General features: G+C 52.2%; 1 protein-coding gene across 1 annotated transcript; it reads left to right on the forward strand.

The window, feature by feature from the left end:
• The first annotated feature begins 12,532 nt into the window (after positions 1 to 12,532).
• LOC120380763 (mast cell protease 1A-like) lies at positions 12,533 to 22,545 on the forward strand. Its single transcript, XM_039498703.1, has 5 exons — positions 12,533 to 12,597; positions 17,894 to 18,050; positions 18,490 to 18,625; positions 21,521 to 21,781; positions 22,328 to 22,545. The coding sequence occupies exons 1-5, from the start codon at positions 12,537 to 12,539 to the stop codon at positions 22,475 to 22,477; spliced, it is 765 nt and encodes a 254-aa protein (XP_039354637.1). The 5' UTR covers positions 12,533 to 12,536; the 3' UTR covers positions 22,478 to 22,545.
• Positions 22,546 to 22,888: the final 343 nt, after the last annotated feature.

Raw genomic sequence — 22,888 nt, forward strand, 5'->3', positions numbered from 1 at the left:
ATCTACTCCTATAGGCAGTATCACTCAGCCACCATGACAAACATATCAGCCCCTAGCATGTGAGATGTCTTGGAGATCCATCCCCATACATACTCCATCTGACTGTCATACAGACACACAGGCAGGTGTGTATCTATCCATCCCCAAAGATACCCATTTGTCTGTCTCTCTCTCACTTGCTCTATCTAATCTATCTAGAACAGAATATAACTATTGTAGTAATCTTTGTACACAGCACGTCTTGTGAGGTATCATCTGAAAATGCATAATTTGCTGCTCATTATTGTCCTAGTTAAATACAGGCCCGCCCAGAGGATTCAGGGGGCCTGGGGCAAAGCAATTTCAGGGGCCCCCTCCATAAAAAAAAAGAAGTTGCAATAATATAGAATACTATATTCTCATGGGGGCCCCTGTGGGGCCCAGGGCAAATTGCCCCACTTGCCTCCCCTTCTCCCCCAGGGAAGCCCTGGGGAAAATAAACATTTTAAAACCTTCCGCATCTTGGCACAGACCCAGTTTTGAGAAACCTTGTAAAGGTGACTTGAAAAGAAGTTATCACTGGTTCTCAGCATCAGCTAGTGCTAAAAGGCACTAAAGTGCATTAAAAGGGTTGGACAAATATTTTCCATCAAAACTTTTTTTGGATCGAAAACTAGGCATTTTTAAAAAGCAGAAAAAAATCACGGACAATGTCTGCTTTCTTTCAAAATGTGTTGTGGTTTTTTTAATTGAAAAGCTGAAATTAGTCTGCCAAAACCTGGACATTGTTTGAGGTTTCAGAAGTATGTGGCCAAATATTTGCTGCTTGCTGTGTTTGTTTAAAGAAACAATAAAAAAAATTCTGCTTAAAAAAAAATCCAAAACTTTTGAACCACCTCAGCTTGTGACCAGACTCCTAAGCCCATTCAGTCAGAGATTTTTCCAGGTTTCTGATACTCTGCTGGCTTCCTTGACTCATAGCTGTCTCTATAACGTTGGGTTCATTTAGCTTAGAACATAAGAACAGCCATACTGGGTCAGGCCAAAAGTCCATCCAGACCAGTATCCTGTCTACTGACAGTGGCCAATGTCAAGTGCCTCAGAGGGAGTGAACCTAACAGGTAATGATCAAGTGATCTCTCTCCTGCCATCCATCTCCACCCTCTGACAAACAGAGGCTAGGGACACCATTCTTACCCATCCTGGCTAATAGCCATTAATGGACTTAACCTCCATGAATTTATCTGTTTCCTAGAGACTGGCTCCACGGCGATCCTCACAAACTGGAGACGGTTACTGTGGGTTTGTCTTTAGTATAGCTTATTGTAACAGGTGGGTCTGGGGCTCAACCCTCTGAGGGGAGGAGGGGACCCACACCGGCCCGCTGGTCTCACGGGGGCTCTGTCCTGTCCCTTTAAGGCTAGGCCACAGAGTCAGAGTCCCCGGGGTCCGGGTGTTGTACCAATACAATAAAAACCAGCAGGATCTTATTAAGAGGGATAAGGCAAAGATGCCACATTTATTGTAAATATTATAATAAAATAGAAGATAACAGCAAACAACGTTGTTTGACTACTTATTCCTATGATTACTTTATATATCTCCATTCACACAATCATTCATACAAGTTCTGTGTAGATATTATAGTTACCAGCTTAAAGTTGCTTGTGACAGAATACTGGCCAGGTATCCTGTACACAAGAGTGGAGCCGAGTCCGGGTCAGGTGCACCTGATGCTCCTGGAGGCTGGCAGCCTAACCATTGACTCAAAGTCCTTATTCCTCAGGGTTCAGTTTTATAGGGATTTTTCCCTATGTTAGGTCTTTATTCTGCTGTTACCAGATCAATCAGCAGATAGCTGGTTCCATTCTGTCCTTTGTTTCCTTTGAGGTGCCGGGGTGGATTCCAGTTTGCCCTCCGGGGGTCATCTGGTTGATTCCACTTGACACCTTCTTCGGCCGACACTGACTTTTTCAGGCTTGGTAACTCCCTAACCACAGGGCCGCCCAGAGGATTCCGGGGGCCCGGGGTCTTCGGCGGTGGGGGGCCCTTCCATTCCGGGACCCGCCGCCAAAGTGCCCCGAAGACCCACGGCGGGGGCCCCCCGCTGCCGAATTACTGCCGAAGCGGGACCCGCCGCCGAAGCGCAGCCCGGTCTTCGGCGGTAATTCGGCAGAGGGGGGCCCCGCCGCGGGTCTTCGGGGCACTTTGGCGGCAGGTCCCGGAACGGAAGGGCCCCCCACCGCCAAATTACCGCCGAAGACCGAGCTGAACTTCGGCGGCGGGTCCCGCTCCGTCTTTGGCGGTAATTCGCCAGCGGGGGGTCCTTCCGCCCCGGAGCGGAAGGATCCCCCACCGGTGAAGACCGGGAGCGGCAGAAGCTCCTGCGCCCGGCCGCACAAGAGTTTGCCGGGCACCCCGGAGCGAGTGAGGGACCCCGCTCCAGGGGCCCCGAAAAACTCTGGTGGGGGCCCCCGTGGGGCTCGGGGCCTGGGGCAAATTGCCCCTCTTGCCCCCCACTCTGGGCGGCCCTGCCTAACCATTCATTCAACATTTAAACTAGACACTCATTCACATATACTTTTTATCTTAACTACATTTATTTTACAGTTTCTTTATCCTTTTGGGGTGTGAGACTCCTTGTCTTTTAACAATTAAAAACATAAAGTGAGGTAAAAAATGACTTTAACAGAGGTGGGGGTCTCTATTTGTATGTTACATAGTTTTGCCTGAGGCATAGGGGTAATTGACGGCTTGCGCGCTGAGTTAACAAAGTCAATTGGCCAATTAGCAGCTTACAGAGGCAATTGACAGCTTGCGCAATGAGTTAACAAGGTGCTGAGTCAATTACCCAGTCAGCAGCTTACAGCGACCATTTTCAAAACAAAGTAGCAGTTACAAACTTTCACTTAGAAAACAGGCACTTAGAGTCAATTGACGTCAATTAACTAGTTACAAAGCAAAGTAGCGACTTCAAAGTTTCACTTTAGAACACAGGCGCTTGGAGTTAATTGACGTTTAAAAAGTTTTGTACAAAGTATCTCCTTGAGCAGGCTTGTACAGACATCGCTATTTCTAACAATAAATCCTTACAACAATGAATCCTTACAAATCTACTTTTAACATAAACCTTACATAGATATTTCTGACAATAAATCCTTACAAACTTACTTCTAACATAAACCTTAAGTTATAAAGTATTAGTTAATAATAAAACCATAAATCAATAAATCATTTCTCATATAATGTAAACCTTCTTTAATATCCCTACACCGGCCTTGGGCTACAAGGTGGGGCCGTAACCTGTAGAAGGAGGGCTCAAGCCCCTGGTGGCAGGGCTGAGCAATAAACAGTCTAAGGAAGGCTCAGGCTTCTTGTAGCCGTGCTGAGCAGTAAACGTGAGGGAGAAGCTCAGGCCTCTTGCAGCAGGCTGAGCAATAAACAGTCTAAGGGGGCTCAGGCCTCTTGCAGCAGGGCTGAGCAATAAACAGTCTAAGGGAGAAGCTCAGGCCTCTTGCAGCAGGCTGAGCAGTAAACGTGAGGGAGAAGCTCAGGCCTCTTGCAGCAGGCTGAGCAGTAAACGTGAGGGAGAAGCTCAGGCCTCTTGCAGCAGGCTGAGCAATAAACAGTCTAAAGGAGCTCAGGCCTCTTGCAGCAGGCTGAGCAATAAACAGTCTAAGGGGGCTCAGGCCTCTTGCAGCAGGCTGAGCAATAAACAGTCTAAGGGAGAAGCTCAGGCCTCTTGCAGCAGGCTGAGCAGTAAACGTGAGGGGAACAACTGCCACCCGTGAGTGGGGTGGCGGGGGGGGCACAGGCCCACCCACTCCACTGTGTCCCGGCCCGTGGCCCTAGGCAGCGGTCGTCACCGCTGACGGTCAGTGGGGATCCTGACCGCAACACACTGACATGGGCACTGTCTGGTCAGCAGCCCGACTGAGGTCGGCTGCCCCCGGGCCACTTCCACTATCCCCCTCTGGTCCTACCTGGTCCATGGCATCAGGTCCCGGGAAGTCCCACTGCATGGGTTCCTCACAACCCGGGCTGGGGGGTAGATCGGGCAGCTCCTCGGGGAAGTCCGGCCAATCCTGCTCCGGGTGTTCCTCGGGGTAGCAGCACGGTGATGGGGAGGTTCCTAGCGGCTCCTCTTCATAGGTGGCGTGGGGAAGCTCCGGCAGGTCTTCCCAGTAGCGAGTCAGGGGTATCTCCGGCCAGTCCGGGCAAGGGCTCGGGGCTCCAGCGGCCTTCTCGTCAGGAGCTCCCTCAGGCAGGTCTGCTCCCTGTGGTGGCTGGGGCTTGACTGATCTGGATGGGCTGGCTTTTATCCTTCCGGGTCGCCGCCTGACCCTTTGAGGGGCAGGCCCACCACTCTGTAACCCCCGCCTCTTCCTGGGTCCGGGGCTCAACCCTCTCCGGGGAGGAGGGGAGCCACACCGGCCCGCTACACTTATGTACATACTCCATGAACTGAGCATTTGAGTTTGTTGTGAAAACTGAAACGCTCAAAACAGCACATGCATGTGAATGGACATGGGGTGCTAAAATTAAATTAACCCAGGAGTTCTCAAACTGGGGGTCAGGACCCCTCAGGGGGTCACAAGGTTATTACTGGGGGTCGTGAGCTGTCAGCCTCCACCTCAAATCCCACTTTGCCTCCAGCATTTATAATAGTGTTAAATATATAAAAAAGTGTTTTTAATTTATAAGGGGGGATCACACTCAGAGATTTGCTACGTGAAAGGGGTCACAATACAAAAATTTGAGAACCACTGAATTAACCCCTCTGGAGCCTCAGGGAATGCAGGGGATGGGGGGTTTCCCTTGGTAGGGTTGGGAAGGAGGTAGGTGGTGTAGGATATTGATCTTCTCATGTGATCCCTCCCCCATAGGAAAGATAACAGCTTGGCTCTTTGTGTTAAATAGCTGTCTGCAAGCCTCAGACTGCTGAATGAGCTTTAGCGTAGGGAAGGCTGTGCCTCCCTAAACAGCCTGGCCCTGCCCCCATCCGACCCCCACCCACTTCCTGCCCCCTGACTGCCCCCCTCAGAATCCTCGACCCATCCTGCTCCTTGTCCGCTCACCACCTCCCTGAGACCCCCTCCCTAACCACCACCCTGGGCCCCCACCCCTCACCTACCTCCCCATTCCCTGTCCCCTGACTGCCCCGACCCCAATCCCCCCCGCTGAGTCCTGACAGACCCCCTGGAATGCCCATGATCCAATTCCTGTTCCCTGTCCCCTGACTGTCCCCCAGAACCTCTGCCCCCTCCCTGTGTCCTGACTTGCCCTGGGACTCCCTGCACCTCAGCCAAACCCCTCGGCCCCTGCCATGCCCCAGGCCCCAGAGCTCGCAGCCCCGCCCCCTTACCAAGTGGCTCTGAGCCAGGTGGAGCCAAGCCCCCTCCCCCCCCCAAAGGCACGCCGCTTTAGCTTTGTCCAGGGCCACTCCTGTACGCGGCGCACTGAGGTGCCGGGGAATGGGGAAAGGCAGAGGCGGGGCTGGGGCTGGAGAATTCTCTTGGGGGCCCCTGTGGGGTCCAGGGCAAATTGCCCCACTTGCCTCCTCCCCCCCTGGGTGGCCCTGTAGGTTGTAGATCCTTGGTGATGCGCTGGAGAGGTTTTAGTTGGGGGCTTCATTCTGTTACTTTCTTTGTTGGGACTCTCCTGTAGTAGGTGACTTCTGGATACCCTTATGGCTCTGTCAATCTGTTTCTTCACTTCCCCAGGTGGGTATTGTAGTTTTAAGAATGCTTGGTAGAGATCCTGTAGGTGTTTGTCTCTGTCTGAGGGATTGGAGCAAATGCAGTTGTATCTTAGGGCTTAGCTGTAGACAATGGATCATGTGATGTGGTCTGGATGAAAGCTGGAGGCATGTAGGTAAGTATAGCGGTCAGTAGGTTTCCAGTATAGGGCAGTGTTTATGTGACCATCACTTATTTGCACTCTAGTATCCAGGAAGTGGATCTCTTGTGTGGACTGGTCCAGGCTGAGGTTGATGGTGGGGTGGAAATTGTTGAAATCATGGTGGAATTCCTGAAGAGCCTCCTTCCCCTGGGTCCAGATGAAGATGTCATCAATGTAGTGCAAGTAGAGTAAGGGCTCTAGGGGACGAGAGCTGAGGAGACATTGTTCTAAGTCAGCCATAAAAATGTTGGTATACTGTGGGGCCATACGGGTAACCACAGCAGTGCTGCTGACTTGAAGGTATACATAGTTCCCAAATGTTAAATTGTTGTGGGTGAGGACAAAGTCACAAAGTTCAGCCACCAGTTTTGCCATGACATTATCGGGGATACTGTTCCTGATGGCTTGTAGTCCATCTTTGTGTGGAATGTTGGTGTAGAGGGCTTCTACATCCATGGTGGCTAGGATGGTATTTTCTGGAAGATCACCGATGGATTATAGTTTCCTCTGGAAATCAGTGGTGTCTTGAAGATAGCTGGGAGTGCTGGTAGCGTAGGGCCTGAGGAGAGAGTCCACATACTCAGACAATCCTGCTATCAGGGTGCCAATGCCTGAGATGATGAGGCGTCCAGGATTCCCAGGTTTATGGATCTTGGGTATCAGATAGAATACCCCTGGTCAGGGCTCTAGCGGTGTGTCTGTGTAGATTTGTTCCTGTGCTTCTTCAGGGAGTTTCTTGAGCAGATGCTGCAGTTTCTTTTGGTACCCCTCCGTGGGATCAGAGGGTAATGGCCTGTAGAATGTGGTGTCAGAGAGCATCATAAACAGATAGTTAAGGGTTAATGACTCTTTTACCTGTAAAGGGTTAAGAAGTTCACCTAGCCTAGCTGACACCTGACCAGAGGAACCAATGGGAGAACAAGATGTTTCAAAAGGAAGGAGGAAAGTTTCCTTTGTTTAGTCAGTTTCAGTTTCAGCCGGAGTAAAAAAATAAAAAAAAAACAGCCTCTTATCAAAGTAGTAAGTTTTAGAAAGGAATAAATAGGTTTATGTTTATTTTCTTTTGTAACTTGCCTTGGTGCAATTAGGGGAATTATCAAATTGGGTATTCTTGTGTGTATTAAGGTTTTGCCAAGGGGAGGGATGGGGAGGGGAATGAAAGGGCTTGAGGGTACCCCACAGGAAGGAATTCCCAAGTGCACCTTCCTGGGCTCTCAAAGGGGTTCTGCACTTGGGTGGTGGCAGCATCTACCAATCCAAGGTCAGAGAGAAGCCGTAACCTTGGGAGTTTAATAGAAGCCTGGAGTGGCCAGTATTAAATTTTAGAATCCTTGTGGGCCCCCACCTTCTGTACTTGACGTGCCAGAGTGGGGAATCAGCCTTGACAGAAACAGAAGCTCAGTTTATGCTGCAGTGTCTCAGCTAGGCCTGGAGTCCGGATGCCCAGCCCTTCACTGAGTTGCTCTCTGTAAAGCCCCTGGAAGAGGGGATAGAGGGAGCTGGGCTTGTTTGGCCTAACAGGCAGGTTGGGAGAGGATCGGGGAAGCTCTACACACATCCAGGTAGGGGGAAGCTCTAGAAAGCTATTGAAGCTGAAGGCCGGTGTTGGCCCAAGAACAAGTGGGGATGAACCAGCCTGGAACTGACCCAGACGGGGTCCGAGAGGCAGGTGATCTGAAATCATTTGCTGGTCAACACCTGGAGTGGACGAGTCCATTGGCATCGAATGGTCAAAAGTCCTGAGCCGGGCCCCCCAAAGTCACAGACTGGCTCAAAAATCCAGAGATTGTTAAAAATACTGAACATGGGGGACTTTAGACCTGACTTCAGGGGTTTGTAATTGTTAATGTTTCCATCTCTGCTCTGCAACCACAAGAACTAAACTTTCCACTTTAAAAAACAAAGAAAGGTGAGATTCACATGTTCTTTATAGATATGAAGGTGAGAAGGGGCCCCTGTGATCATCTTGTCTGATCTCCTGTAGAACACAGGTCATGAGAGTGCCCTGAATTCACTCCTCATTGAACTAGAGGAAAATTAGAAAAAATTAGGAAAATATTATGTCTTGAGTTAAAACTTGGCAGGGATGGTGAAAATAGCAACTTTGACTAAACCACAATTCCCAAAAGGAAGCTGTTTGATGTGCAAGTTTCTGATCAGACCCAGTTACTGTGGGGTTCCCCAAGCAGTGGATAATCAGGCTCAGTCAGGGCTTGTGACAATCTGTACCTCTAGGTTCACCCCTTTTACAGGACTATGATACATTTCATACAAAGTATGCCTGGCGAGGTATCATTTGTAAACTCATAATTTCCTGATCATTATGGTCCTAGTTATATATGTGTGACTACATTGTATGAAAAGTTATAAGATTCCTGTGCATGGGGTTACTAAGGGTTTGTCTACACTTGCAGGTGTGCAGCGCTGGGAGTTACAACTGTCTTCGTACAGCTGTGTAGGGAAAGCGCTGGAGTGTGGCCACACTGACAGCTACCAGCGCTGCAGTGTGGCCACATTTGCAGCGGTGTTGGGAGTGGGGCATTATGGGCAGCTATCCCAGCGTTCAAGTGGCTGCAACGTGCTTTTCAAAAGAGGGGGATGGGGTGGAGTGTGACAGGGAGCGTGGGGGAGAGAGAGAGAGAGAGTGGATTTTTGGAGCTGACAGCTCCCTGCCTTGCAAATTCCGATCCCTTCCTTTCTTTTAAGTTTGCCCAAGGCGATATCAGTGCAACTCTCGGCTCCTCTCACCTCCTCGTTCATGCTCCCTGCCTTGCAAATTCTGACCACTTCCCCAACCCCTCATTCACTCTTAAATGCAAATAGCCTGCGGACCAGATAAGCAGCTGCTCCGACAGACTCCCTTCCACCCCTCCCCCCACCCCCACCGTGCTGTTTCTCTCCTCAAGCAAACACTAGCTGTGGACATTCATCCCCCTGCCTGCCTCATTCACAGCAAACAGGAGCTGTGTTTGTTTTTTAGATAAGCAGCTCCGGGAGCCCAGAGTTCACAACAAAACAAAGAGAGGCATCATAACAAAACAAAGAGAGTTCTTTACTTAAAAGCATTATGGGAAAATTCTGGAGGTCAGTTACAGCGTAGTAAGATTAATCACTGTTTACACTGGCACTCCAGCGCTGCAGTCGTTATTCCCCAGGCCGAGGTGGAGTACAGCCAGCGCTGTAGCCAGGGAGATACAGCGCTGTATGTGCCTTGCAAGTGTGGACGGTGAGTGAGTTGCAGCGCTGGAAAGCCACCACCAGCGCTGCAACTCTCCAGCGTAGCCAAGCCCTAAGACATGTTCCAACTCTGGGGAACAACAGCCACAAACCAGTTCCTCAGAGACAAAAGGAAAATCCACCCCTCAGTCAGGTGCCAACAAAATCAAGTGGCCTGGTTAAGTGGCCATTCTTTGGCCACCGCCCACTAGAGGACGATGCCCAGCTGGTGCAATGCACAGCTGGGGCCATGGACACCTGCAGCCAGGCCTGTCTAGAGCTGAGCTCAGGGAGCAGCTCTGGACTATATCCTCCCCACACACAGTGCTGGGCGCTCCTGGGCCCTCCCAATCTGGGGCAGGGCCCGCTGGTTGTGGTACACATGGGAGCGGTGTACATCTGGAGCTGTGCACCTCTGGGAACATGCACCAGTAGAGCTATGCACATTTGGAGTCATCCACCTCTGGAACTCTGCACCCCTGGAGACATGCACAGACATGCACAGCTGGAAACATTCAACTTTGTGGCTCTGCACATCTGGAACTGTGCACCCCTGGAGTTGTGCACATCTGCAGCGTGGCATGCCTGGAGCTGACTTGGAGCAAACCTGTGCTCTGCATCTTGCCAGTCTGTGAGTCCAATGGGGCGTCTCCGCTGCCCTGGCATCTCACCTGTGTGGCAGTGAACATGGCTAAGACTGACTCATTTCAGACCTAGGGGACGGAGGCACCACAGGGGCCAAAACCCTGCACTAACCCCAATGGTGTCTACACCCCAGCTGACTGTGGCCCCATCGCCTTCATGTCTCTCTTCCTCTGGTACCCGGTAGAAGATAGCTCAATGGCATTAGTGCTGGTTGAATGGGTCTGCGGAGACAACAGCCACTTCTGGGGGGACTTCAAAGCATGGCTGATATGACCCAGCGTTGTCAATCCCCAGACCCGCTGTGACAGAATGGACCCCGGTGTCCACACACCCAACTATTGTAATAATCCTTGTATGCAGGACGCCAGGCGAGGTATCCTCTGAAAATGCAGAATTAGCCCCCAATGCCAGCCAGCAGGAGGGCGTCCAGCAGCGGGGCAGGATCCCACTACTGCAGAGACCATCTGTCCATCTGCTCTTGCCAGCATGAGCTCCTGAGTGTAACAGCTGAGCTCTGTGGTCTGGGGGCTTGAAGAGGATCTCAGGTCGGGGCGGACATTCCTCTCCCTGCCCGCCACCCTCTTCCCCAGTTACTGTCACCTGCCGGCTGGTGTCCTCTGGGGTCCAGACCGGCTCCATGAAATACCGTCCTCAGGCGTCTTTAATTCCCTCCCTTCCTCTTGTCACCCAGACAGGGGAGCCCCAGCTGCTCAGGGGTTAAACGCTTCTGTCCCAGCTGCCCCTAGCTCAGGAAGGGGGAAAAATAAGTCACAGGGACCCAGCTGCTCTGTATTCCCCTGCCTTTGCCGGCAGCGGGGCTGGGGAATGGGGCACAGGGCCTTTCCCCTCTGGCTGGTGCAGGCCCTGATCCGGCCCCAGACTGGGCGGCTGGCTCAGGGGTCTGGGGATGAGACACAGGGCTTTCCCCTCTAGGAAGCATCAGCTCCAATCTGCCCCAGGGCAGGGGGCTGGCCAGCTCAGAGAGATCAGACCATGGGAACAAAAGCTTTTATGCTGCAGCATCTCAGCTGAGGCCTGGAATCCAGGTGCCCACCCTTGTGCTCAGTCGTTCTCTGGAAACCCTCGTCTGCATCTCCACCCCCACCCCCACTTCCCCTCTTGTCAGTGAGCCAAGGAGCTGATGACTAACCCAGGCTGGAGGTTTTAGCCACATTCAGCAGCAAGCCAGCGTGGGGGAGGGAGACTCCCATGGGCTGCAGAGCTCCTGAGCTCGGGTCTAGAAAGGCCTGGCGGCAGGTGTGCATGGCCCCAGCTGTGCATACCGTAGCACCAGCTGTGGGCCGTGCTTTGCCCCAGGAGTGGCTTTCTCCCCAGCATGTTCAGTGGGGCTTAGAAACAGGGCTGGAAGGGACCTCGAGAAGTCATGAAGTCCAGCCCCTTCACTGAGGCAGGACAAAGCAAACCTACATCATCCCAGACAAGTCTTTGTCCAACTTGATCTTAAAAACCTCCAATGATGGGGATTCTGCAATCTCCCTTGGGAGCCTGTCCAGAGCTTAACTACCCCAAGAGTTAGAAAGACTTTCCCAATATCTAACCTAAATCTCCCTTGCTGAAGATTAAGCCCATTGCTTCTTGTTCTGCCTTTAGGGGACAAGGAGAACAACGGATCCCCGTCCTCTTTAGAACAGCCCTTACCAGATTTGCAGACTGGTATCGGGTCCTGCTCTGGTGTCTTTTCTCAAGACTAAACATGCCCAGTTCTTTTTAACCTTCCCTCACTGGTCAGGTTTTCTAACCCTTTGATCATTTTTGTTCCTCTCCTCTGGACTCTCTCCAATTTATCCACAGCTTTCCTAAAGTGTGCTGCAGAAGAAATGATCAGTCCTGTCTGGCTGTTATTCCTCCGGTTCCATGAACATCTCTGCAGCAGCGAGATAAACACCTTTCCACCTTCACAGAGTTTCCTTCTCTTTCTTCAGGGCAATGCTGTTAAACAGAGTCTGCCTCCTAATGTGGAACAAATGCTGTGAGGTTTGCTCATTGTCTGGGAAGCAGGAGCCCTAAGCGCTGTCAGTTACACTGCGTGTTATTGCACTGCTAGGTCCGATGGACCCCAGCTGGAGCCCTGGCCCCACTGACTCCAGCAGAGCTCTGTCCGCTTGACTCCAGCTGGGGATCTGGCCCACTGGCTTTGCGGGAGGGGGATGGGGCCCGGGGCCTCTCCCCTCTAGCGCTGGCTCTGATCCAGCTACAGGCGGGGGACTGGCTGATTCAGGGGGTGGTTGAGAATCACAGACATCAGTCTCCCAGCCTCATCAAGGGCTTTCTCAGAAACATTGCTGTCACAGACCCCACGATGCAGGGGTGTCTTTGATCTGAGTCATCCGCCAGGTCCAGCTGACGCTAGCGGCGGGAGACGCTTGAGAAAGATCAAAGGGCCGAGTTCCCATCTGCAGCTGAGATGAGACGGGGTTAACCACAGCCTCCACCACCACAGCACCTAGCTGGGGAGGGGCAGGGGACTGAGACTCTAGTATTAGCAGGTAACTCTCCTCCCCCAGCCCAGTTCCAGATGTGTCCACATGTGCTCAGATGTACCTGTTGCCAGAGGCTGCAGGGCTCCAGGTGCTGAGCATCCCCAGATGTTGCCCAGCTGTGGTGAGGACGTGACTCAGCCAGGCCCGGCCCTTTCCCCTGCCTGCTCAGCAGTGCCTCCAGAGAGCTACCCAGCAGCTGAGTCTGACCCTGAGGTTTCCTGTCCCCAGCCCCAGCTGTGGCTGTAAGATCCCCGGGGCTGCATCAGATGCACCTTCCCTGATCCACTGCTGACAATGCTGCTGCTGCTGCTCCTGCTCCCTGCAGCCGTCCTCTTGCCACTCAGGGCTCAAGCTGGTGAGTACTGGGGGGCATGGTGACCCCAGCCATATGGGGAGCTCATCAGGGCATCCCCAGTCCAGGCACAGCTGCTCCCCAGAAGGGTGAGGTCCCCTGAGGTCAGGCCTCTTCCCTGGCACTCAAGGCATGGGAGCCCCACAGGACATCAAGGGCACCACATGGCCCTGGGGTGTGGTGTAAATGGGCCACCCATGCTAGGTGCAGGAGGAGTGGGAGCAGCTGGGGAAGGGGGAGGAGGATCCTTTATCAGGGGCCAGCAGGGAGACATAAGAACGGCCATACTGGGTCCATTTAGCCCAGTATCCTCTCTTCTGACAGTGGCCAATGCCAGATCCCCCAGAGGGAATCATCACAACAGGTGATCATCAAGTGATCCATCCCCTGTCGCCCATTCCCAGCTTCTGGCAAACAGAGGCTAGGGACACCATCCCTGCCCATCCTGGCTAATACCCACTGATGGACCTATCCTTCATGAATTTGTCTAGTTGTTTTTTGAACCTTGTTCTAGTCTTGGCCTTCACAACATCCTCTGCAAGGAGTTCCACAGGTTGACTGTGTGGTGTGTGAAAAAATACTTCCTTTTGTTTGTTTTAAACCTGCTGCCTATTAATTTCATTTGGTGGCCCCTAGTTCTTGTGTTATGAGAACGAATAAATAACACTTCCTTATTCACTTTCCCCACACTAGTCATGATTTTATAGACCTCAATCATATCCCCCCTTAGTTGTCTTTTTTCCAAGCCGAAAAGTCCCAGTCTTATTAATCTCTCCTCATATGGAAGCTGTTCCATACCCCTAATCATTTTTGTTGTCCTTTTCTGACCCTTTTTTAATTCCAATATATCTTTTTTGAGAGAGGGCGACTAGCTCTGCACACAGTATTCAAGATGTGAGCATACCATGTGTGATGGGTTAAATCACAGAAACCTCCTTGGGAGCTGCTAACCGATGTGCCAAGACTACTTCTACCCCTGTTTTCCCTGCCAGCTCAGGACTCCAGCACCCTGTCTTGCTGAGCCAGACACTCTTGTCTACTTCGACAAAGACCCAGAGTCTGAATTACCTGCCCCAAAGCTGCAGGTTTACCTGAAAATAGCTCACAGAAGTGGCTTGTCTTTAGCACCCAGATGCCCAACTCCCAATGGGGTCAAACCCAAATAAATCCGTTTTACCCTGTATAAAGCTTATGCAGGGTAAACTCATAAATTGTTCGCCCTCTATAACACTGATAGAGAGAGATGCACAGCTGTTTGCTCCCCCGGGTATTAATACAGACTCTGAGTTAATTAATAAGTAAAAAGTGATTTTATTAAATACAGAAAGTAGGATTTAAGCGGTTCCAAGTAGTAACAGATAGAACAAAGTAAGTCACCAAGCAAACTAAAATAAAATGTGCTAATCTATGTCTAATCAAACTGAATACAGATAAGATTCTCACCAGTTCCAGAATGCTCCCTTTTACAGGCTAATCTCCTTTTAGCCTGGGTCCAGCAATCACTCACACGCCCTGTAGTTACTGTCCTTTGTTCCAATTTCCTTTAAGTATCCTGGGGGAGGTGGAGAGGCTCCTTCTTTAGCCAGCTGAAGACAAAATGGAGGGGTCTCTCACAGGTTTAAATAGACTTTCTCTTGTGGGTGGAGACCCCCTTCCTCACTCCTATGCAAAGTCCAGCTCCAAGATGGAGTTCTGGAGTTACCTGGGCAAGTCACATGTCCATGCATGACTTAGTCTTTACAGGCAGAAGCCAATTTCCATGTGGTATCTTGTATGTCTCCAGGAAGACTTCTTATGTGGATTGGAGCCTTCCAAGCTCTTTTGTTTGTTAAGTGCTTCCGGACTGAGCACTTAATTTGCACATTCCTTTCCCAAGAAGTGACCAAATGTTCTAACTAAGGCAACTTAGAAATCAAGCAATTATACAGCCAATGTTCATAACTTTGAACACACAAATGGTGCCTGCATACAGCTAGGATGAACATAACCAGTAGATCATAATCTTTACATAGATATGTTACATGGCATATGTAGCAAAACCCTATTCCAGTTATATCATACATATATTTATGAGAACCCCCCACCCTATGGGGTACACTGTCACACCATGGATTTATATAGAGCAGGGGTCGGCAACCTTTCAGCAGTGGTGTGCCGAGTCTTCATGTATACACTCTAATTCAAGGCTTCGTGTGCTGGTAATACATTTGAACGTTTTTTAGAAGGTCTCTCCATAAGTCTATGATATGTAACCAAATTATATATAGACATACAGACAGGTGTGTATCTATCCATCCCCAAAGACACCCATCTGTCTGTCTGTCTCTCTCTCTCTCTTGATCATCTATCTATCTGTCTATCTATCATCTATCTATCACAAAATATAACCCTGTGTCCACTATTGTAGTAATCTCTGTACACAGCATGCCTTGTGAGGTATTATCTGAAAACGCATGCAAAACCCGGCTCTGGACTTCAAGTGGTGCTGGCTGCGCAGAAAGGTGCCACTTTTGGGAAATGTCCTCACAGGGAGCGGCTACTCCCCCTGCTCTCCCCCTAGCTACGCTACTGAGTCTGTCACCTTGTTCCCAGCTCCCCTCTCTCTCCATCCCTCAATTGACTGTATGAGAAGGGACAAAGGAAGCAGCCATTAAACCAAAGCGATTCTGGCCTAAGAAGTCTGGCCAGTAATAGTATTGAGAGCACGTGGTGAGAAAACCTGGGCTTTGAATTTAACCTAGTTTGTTAAGTTGGGCACCGATTGTGTTTGAGCTTTGTTTTTCTTGTAACCATTCCTGACCTTTATGCCTCATGACTCGGACTCCCTTGAAATCTCTCTCTGGGTAGTTAATGAACTTGGTTTATTGTTTTATCTCTGCCCACATATCTACACCAGCAACACCATCACAGGACCTAACCAGATCAGCCACACCATCACCGGTTCATTCACCTGCACGTCCACCAATGTAATATATGCCATCATATGCCAGCAATGCCCCTCTGCTATGTACATCGGCCAAACTGGACAGTCTCTAAGGAAAAGGATAAATGGACACAAATCAGACATTAGGAATGGCAATATACAAAAACCTGTAGGAGAACACTTCAACCTCCCTGACCACACAATAGCAGATTTTAAGGTGGCCATCCTCCAGCAAAAACACTTTAGGACCAGACTCCAGAGAGAAACTGCTGAGCTCCAGTTCATATGCAAATTTAACACCATCAGTTTAGGACTAAACAAAGACTGTGAATGGCTTGCCAATTACAGAACCAGTTTCTCCTCCCTTGGTTTTCACACCTCAGCTGCTGGAACAGGGCCCCATCCTCCCTGATTGATCTAACCTCATTATCTCTAGCTTGCTTCTTGCTTGCTTATATATACACACCTGCCCCTGGAAATTTCCACTGCTTGCATCCGAAGAAGTGGGTATTCACCCACGAAAGCTCATGCTGCAAAACATCTGTTAGTCTATAAGGTGCCACAGGATTCTTTGCTGCTTTATCTGATCCAGTGTGTTGGAACTGAAGTGTCTGGGAAACTCCACTTGGGGCAACGGGATTTGTGCATGTCACTTCTATTAATAAAATGACAGACTTTATATCATCGGTACCGTCCGGGAGAGGGCTGGGCTGTACAGGACATTTCTGCAGGGAAATCTCAGACTGGGGCTGCGTTGGGGTCACTCTGCAGCATACCCATGGCTGGGAAGAGACAAGGTGTGGCTGGCTGGCTGGCAGCAGCACACACAGACACAGCTGGGAGTGACTTAAACCTGGAGGCTGTTTGTGAGGAGCCCAGACTGGAGGCTGTCAGAAGCAAGGCACTGCAAAAGGCACCCCGCTTAGAGGGCAGGAGTGGCACAGCTACTCATTGGTCTGGATTGCACACAGGGTATGTCACACTCCCCCCACACCTGGCTTCATCTCCCTCGCTGGCATGCAGGTGTATGTCATGGGATAAAAGGAAAGGTCCTTTCATGGATTGAGAACTGGTTAAAGGACAGGGAACAAAGGGTAGGAATTAATGGTAAATTCTCAGAATGGAGAGGGGTAACTAGTGGTGTTCCCCAAGGGTCAGTCCTAGGACCAATCCTATTCAATTTATTCATAAATGATCTGGAGAAAGGGGTAAACAATGAGGTGGCAAAGTTTGCAGATGATACTAAACTACTCAAGATAGTTAAGACCAAAGCAGATTGTGAAGAACTTCAAAAAGATCTCACAAAACTAAGCGATTGGGCAACAAAATGGCAAATGAAATTTAAGGTGGATAAATGTAAAGTAATGCACATTGGAAAAAATAACCCCAACTATACATACAACATGATGGGGGCTAATTTAGCTACAACGAGTCAGGAAAAAGATCTTGGAGTTATCATGGATAGTTCTCTGAAGATGTCCACGCAGTGTGCAGAGGCGGTCAAAAAAGCAAACAGGATGTTAGGAATCATTAAAAAGGGGATAGAGAATAAGACTGAGAATATATTATTGCCCTTATATAAATCCATGGTTCGCCCACATCTCGAATACTGTGTACAGATGTGGTCTCCTCACCTCAAAAAAGATATTCTAGCACTAGAAAAGGTTCAGAAAAGAGCAACTAAAATGATTAGGGGTTTAGAGAGGGTTCCATATGAGGAAAGATTAAAGAGGCTAGGACTCTTCAGTTTGGAAAAGAGAAGACTAAGGGGGGACATGATAGAGGTATATAAAATCATGAGTGATGTTGAGAAAGTGGATAAGGAAAAGTTATTTACTTATTCCCATAATACAAGAACTAGGGGTCACCAAATGAAATTAATAGGCAGCAGGTTTAAAACAAATAAAAGGAAGTTCTTCTTCACGCAGCGCACAGTCAACTTGTGGAACTCCTTACCTGAGGAGGTTGTGAAGGCTAGGACTATAACAATGTTTAAAAGGGGACTGGATAAATTCATGGTGGCTAAGTCCATAAATGGCTATTAGCCAGGATGGGTAAGAATGGTGTCCCTAGCCTGTGTTCGTCAGAGGATGGAGATGGATGGCAGGAGAGAGATCACTTGATCATTGCCTGTTAGGTTCACTCCCTCAGGGGCACCTGGCATTGGCCACTGTCGGTAGACAGATACTGGGCTAGATGGACCTTTGGTCTGACCCGGTACGGCCTTTCTTATGTTCTTATGTTCTTATGACACATGGCTCAGGAGGTCTGATTGTGTCCAGCAGAGGGCAGCGGGGACTCAGACACCAGCCTGGTCATGGCAAGCCAAACCCCCTTCTCCACTAACTCTTGCTGGGGTGGGGGTTGCTCTTCCAGGGCAGATCATCGGTGGGAGTGTATCCTTGCCGCACTCCAGACCCTACATGGCCTACCTGGAGGTGAGCATGGGCCCGGTGAACACACAGACGTGCGGAGGGCTCTTGGTGAAGAGCGACTTTGTCCTGACGGCTGCTCACTGCAGCTGTATTGCAGGGTGAGTGGGGACAGGGAATCAGACCCAGGCCTGTGGAGTGGTGCCCCAGGTAGCCCTAGAGCTCTCAGTTCCCAGATTTCAGGAAGGAGAGATCAGTGGGAACAGGGTAGTAGTGCAGGGCCCTCACCCCAGGGGGCCCCACGGCTCCCAGCCCCAGTGGGGACAGGGAATGGGACCCAGGCATCCAGGACAGCAATAAAAGGCCCTCACCCCTAGGGGGCCCCACAACTCCCAGCTCAAGTGGGAAGAGGCTCAGACAGGGACCGGGACCCAGGCATCCAGGACAGCAGTGTAGGCCCCTCACCCCTAGGGGGCCCCACAGCTCTGAGCTGCCAAGCTGGGAGAGACTGGGACAGGGAAAGGAACCCAGGTGTCCCCAGAGCTCCCAGCCGGGTCAGTTTCCTTCCTCCTTAGTGGCAATTTATTCCCCATTTATCAGCAACATCACAGTCGTCCTCGGAGCCCATAATGTCCACGAGCCGGAGGAAACCCAGCAGCGCCTGCATGTGCGACGCATCGTCCCCCACCCAGAATTCACCAGGGACCCCTTCACCAATGACCTCATGCTTCTGCAGGTACCAGGAGCCCCACCCTGGGTTTGATGCAGACAGCTGCAACGTGAGGGTGCCCCTCTGGGGACACTGAGTGTCGCCCACACTGACACGATGGGGGATGTATCCTGCACAGCAGCGACTCTGGAAGGGACTTCAGGGTCATGGTGGAAACCAGCCCAGCACAAGGCTGGAGCTAAGCAGCCAGACGCCGTCCTTGGGATAGCGAGTAGAAGCAGGGAGGTGGGGTCCCCTCAGGATACAGCCGTGGGGAGACCATGACTGGAGCCTGTGGCCAGCTCTGGCATCCTCACCTTACACAGCACATTGGCAAATTGGAACGAGCTCCAAGAACGGTCTGAGATCTGGAGAAGCGGCCTGGCACATAGAGCACCAAGGAGATCGATCTCCTGAGGTTACGGTAGGGGAGAAGAGGACTCGACCCCAGGCTGTAGGACTCTCCACGGGGTGGGTTTTTCTGGGGGTAGGAGGCTCTTCAACCTCGCTGTCCTAGGCAGGACTAGACTGGCTGACCAGGGGCTGATGCCAGACGAATTTGGGCTAGAAATCTGGCTCGGGTTTGTAACGGGAGGGAAATAACCATGGGAACAATTGAGCTAGAGATGTGATGGATTTTCCATCCCTTGGAGTCCTTACGCTGAGGTGGGATGTCTCTTCCTAGTAGCCTCACCTTAGCTCAGGGGTCGGCAACCTATCAGAAGTGCTGTGCCGAGTCTTCATTTATTCACTCTAATTTAAGGTTTCGCATGCCAGTCATATATTTTAACGTTTTTAGAAGGGCTCTTTCTCTAAGTCTATAATATATAACCAGTGATGAGCTGCCAAATTTTTAACAACGGGTTCCCTCCTCCCTCCAAAATTTTAACAACGGGTTCCCGTTGGATGGGTCGTGCCCCATCCAACCCCTCATGTTCCTTGACACACACACTCCGAGACCCCTGACCCATCCCCCCCTTCCCTGCCCCCTGACTAACCCCTTGCCGCCCCACCCAACCCCTCCTCTCATTCTCAATGGCCCCCCAGAACCCCTACCCCATACAACTACCCCTTCTCTCTGTCCCTGAGTGCCCCCACCACCTCATCCAACCCTGCTCTTTCCTGACTGCTCCCCGGGACCCGTGCCCCCATTCAAGCCCCCGGTTCCCTGCCCTCTGACCCCCACCCCCAAACTCCCTACCTCTCTCCAACACCCCTCCCTGCCCCCTTACCACGCTGCCTGGACGTGGCTGGGCCGGGACAGGAGTCGCGCGGCCGGAGCCGGAGGATGCGGAGGGAGCCCAGCGGCCGGAGCCAGGTGGCTGGCCGGGTGGAGCCAGGGAGAGCTGCGGCCAGAGCTGGAGCCGGGCAGCCGGGGCCGCCGTCACGCCCAGACCCGCTGCCGAGCCCGGCCCCTGGCAAAACAGCAGGGGCGGCTGGAGCCACGGGGCCAGGCCGGGCTGGAGGTGGGGCCGTGTCCAGAGCCGAGCATCCCGGTAGGTGGGGCACGGCAGGGCCAGGGGTGCGCCGAGCCGGGCGGCCGGGAGGAGTTCGGGGGTCGGGACGCGGCCGTGCCGCAGCCGGTGAGGGTCGGGCGGGGACCCGGGACCGGGGCCGGGCAGGGCCGCGAACGCGGGCCGGGAACGCGGGGGACGCGCCAGGGAGGGTCGGGTGGGGACCCGGGACGGGGACGGGCAGGGCCGCGGTGGGGGTGCGGCCAGGAGGGTCGGGCGGGGACCCGGGGCGGGTGGCCGGGCAGGGTCGCGGCCGGGAACGCTGGGGACGCGGCCAGGAGGCCGGTGAGGGTCGGGCGGGGACCCGGGGCCGGGGCTGGGCAGGGTCGCGGCCGGGAACGTGGGGGACGCGGCCAGGGAGGGTCGGGCGGGGACCCGGGGACGGTAGGTGGGGGCACGGCAGGGCCGGGGGGGGGTGAGGCCGGAGCCGGGCGGCCGGGGAGGGGTTCAGGGGGAGTCGGGGACGCGGGGACGGGCAGGGTCGCGGCTGGGGAGGCGGGGACGGGCCGTGGCCAGGGACCGGCCGGGGCACACGCCCCCCTAGTTTCCTACCTTAGGGTCGTCTTCCTGGGCCGGGGAAGCCTGCCTGCTTCTCAGCCCTCCCAGGCTTCCCGCGTGAACAGCTGATTCGCGGGAAGCCGTGGGGGAGGAGAAGCAAGGAGGAGCTTCATGGCAGGAGGTGGAGGCAGAATTCGCAACGGTTCGCGCGAACTGTTTGCTAAAATTAGACGCCGGACAGAGAACTTTAGCATCCGGTTCTCTGTCCGGCGTCTAATTTTAGCAAACGGTTCGCGCGAACCGTTGCGAACCGTCTGCAGCTCACCCCTGTATATAACTAAACTATTGTTGTATGTAAAGTAAATAAGGTTTTTAAAATGTTTAAGACACTTCATTTAAAATTAATTATATTAAAATGCAGAGCCCCCTGGACTGGTGGCCAGGACCCGAGCAGTGTGGGTGCCACTGAAAATCAATTCACGTGCTGCCTTCGGCACACGTGCCATAGGTTGCCTACCCCTGCCTTAGCTCAAAGAGATCGTATGGGCTGGGTGTTCGTCCAGTCTAGCTCCCTCTATGTGCCGCTAGTCCGGGCGTGTAGCTTCCTACCAGCCGACCTTTCCGGTTCAGTCCCTCGCGGGAGTCACTTCCAGTCCCCGCTATCCCCTGGGCTGCTCCTACCATCCCCTGCTGCATTTCCTCCATGCTGCTGTTCCCTCTCCAGACCTAGCTCCTCCTGCACCCTCTTGGGCCCCTCACAGCCTTCTCTGCCTGAGCTGGAGGGGCAGCTGGTTCCCAGACTAACTCCTTCCTGGGTGTCCCAGAGTGGGTCCTAAGGGGAGGTTTTCATACTGACGCCCCAGCCAAGCAGCTGGGCTGATCCCAAACCCTTTCTCTCCCCTCGTCGTAGCTGGAGAAGAAGGTGGAGGTGACGGAGGAGGTGAAGCCGCTCAGGTTGCCCTCGGTTCATTCCACCCCGAAAGCGGAGGAAAAGTGTGTGGTAGCCGGATGGGGGCTCACTAGCCCGAATGCCATTGTGCCCCCTAGTACCCTGCACGAAGTGCAAGTGCAGGTACTGGATGAGGACACGTGCACCACGTTTTATCCTGGCTATGAGCACGCCAGCATGCTGTGTGCAGGGAGCCCCTTCCAGAGGGGATCGGCTTACATGGTAAATAGCCATCCCACCCTCCTGAGCCAGCCAGTCCCCACCCTGGGGCCGGAGGGGAGCGGGGGGCCCCTAGATGGGAAAAGCCCCTTGTCCCATTCCCCACCCCCTGAGCCAGCCAGTCCCCACCCTGGGGCCGGAGGGGAGTCAGTACCACCTAGAGGGGACAGGACCAGTGTCCCATTCCGAGCCCCCCATAGCCAGCCAGCTACCGCCCTGGAGCTGGATTGGAACCAGGTGCCCCTAGAGAAGACTGGACCTGTGTCCCATTCCGCACCCCCTTGAGCTCCTCCAGTCCCCGCCCTCGGGCCGGATGGGAGCCAGGGCCCCCTAGAGGGGAAAGGCCTCGTGTCCCATTCCCCACCCCTGAGCCAGCCAGTGCCCTGCCCTGGGGCTGGATCAGAGATAGCGCCCCCTAGAGGGGACAGGCCCCATGTCCCATTCCTCCTTCTGGTCAGTCTCAGACTTTTCTTTCCTGTCAGATTACCACAAGTATTTTGGGGGCTGATTTATCCTCTAACACTCCTCGTTTCTCTCTTGTGTTTGAAGGGGGATTCCGGGGGTCCCCTGGTGTGTAACGGGGTACCCCAGGGCATTGTCTCCTATGGACGAGTGAACGGTTCTCCACCTGCGATATACACACGGCTTACTAAATTCATCCCGTGGATTAGGCGACAGATGCGATTGTTCAAGCAGTAACTAAGACACACATCAAGAGAGAAGTACATTGCCCATGGACCTCACGTCCCTGTTTGAAACAGAGTTGTCCAAATAGTCTTTCTTAAGGTTTTAGACTGCTGCTCACCACCATAGTACCTAGGTGCTATATTATTAATGTTAAACTGGAAAGTGGCAGTGGCTGCCTTCAAGCAGGTCTCTGATATATTGATAGGCTTGGAAGGATTCGATTTTTATTGGCAAATGTTGGTAAACATCAATTTCACTGCTCACACACAAACCAATGGAAAAATACTTCCATTGAAAGTAATCGAAATTTATAGCTAGGCAAAGTAAGGAAAATGCTGCTTGAGAATGGCTCAGTTTGATTTCAGGATATGGACTTTGTATATTTTGACATGTTATGTTGACCATTTGTGTTTTAACCATTAT

This window comes from Mauremys reevesii, linkage group 13 (genome assembly GCF_016161935.1).
Source record: "Mauremys reevesii isolate NIE-2019 linkage group 13, ASM1616193v1, whole genome shotgun sequence".
Classification (NCBI taxonomy): Eukaryota; Metazoa; Chordata; order Testudines; family Geoemydidae; genus Mauremys; species Mauremys reevesii.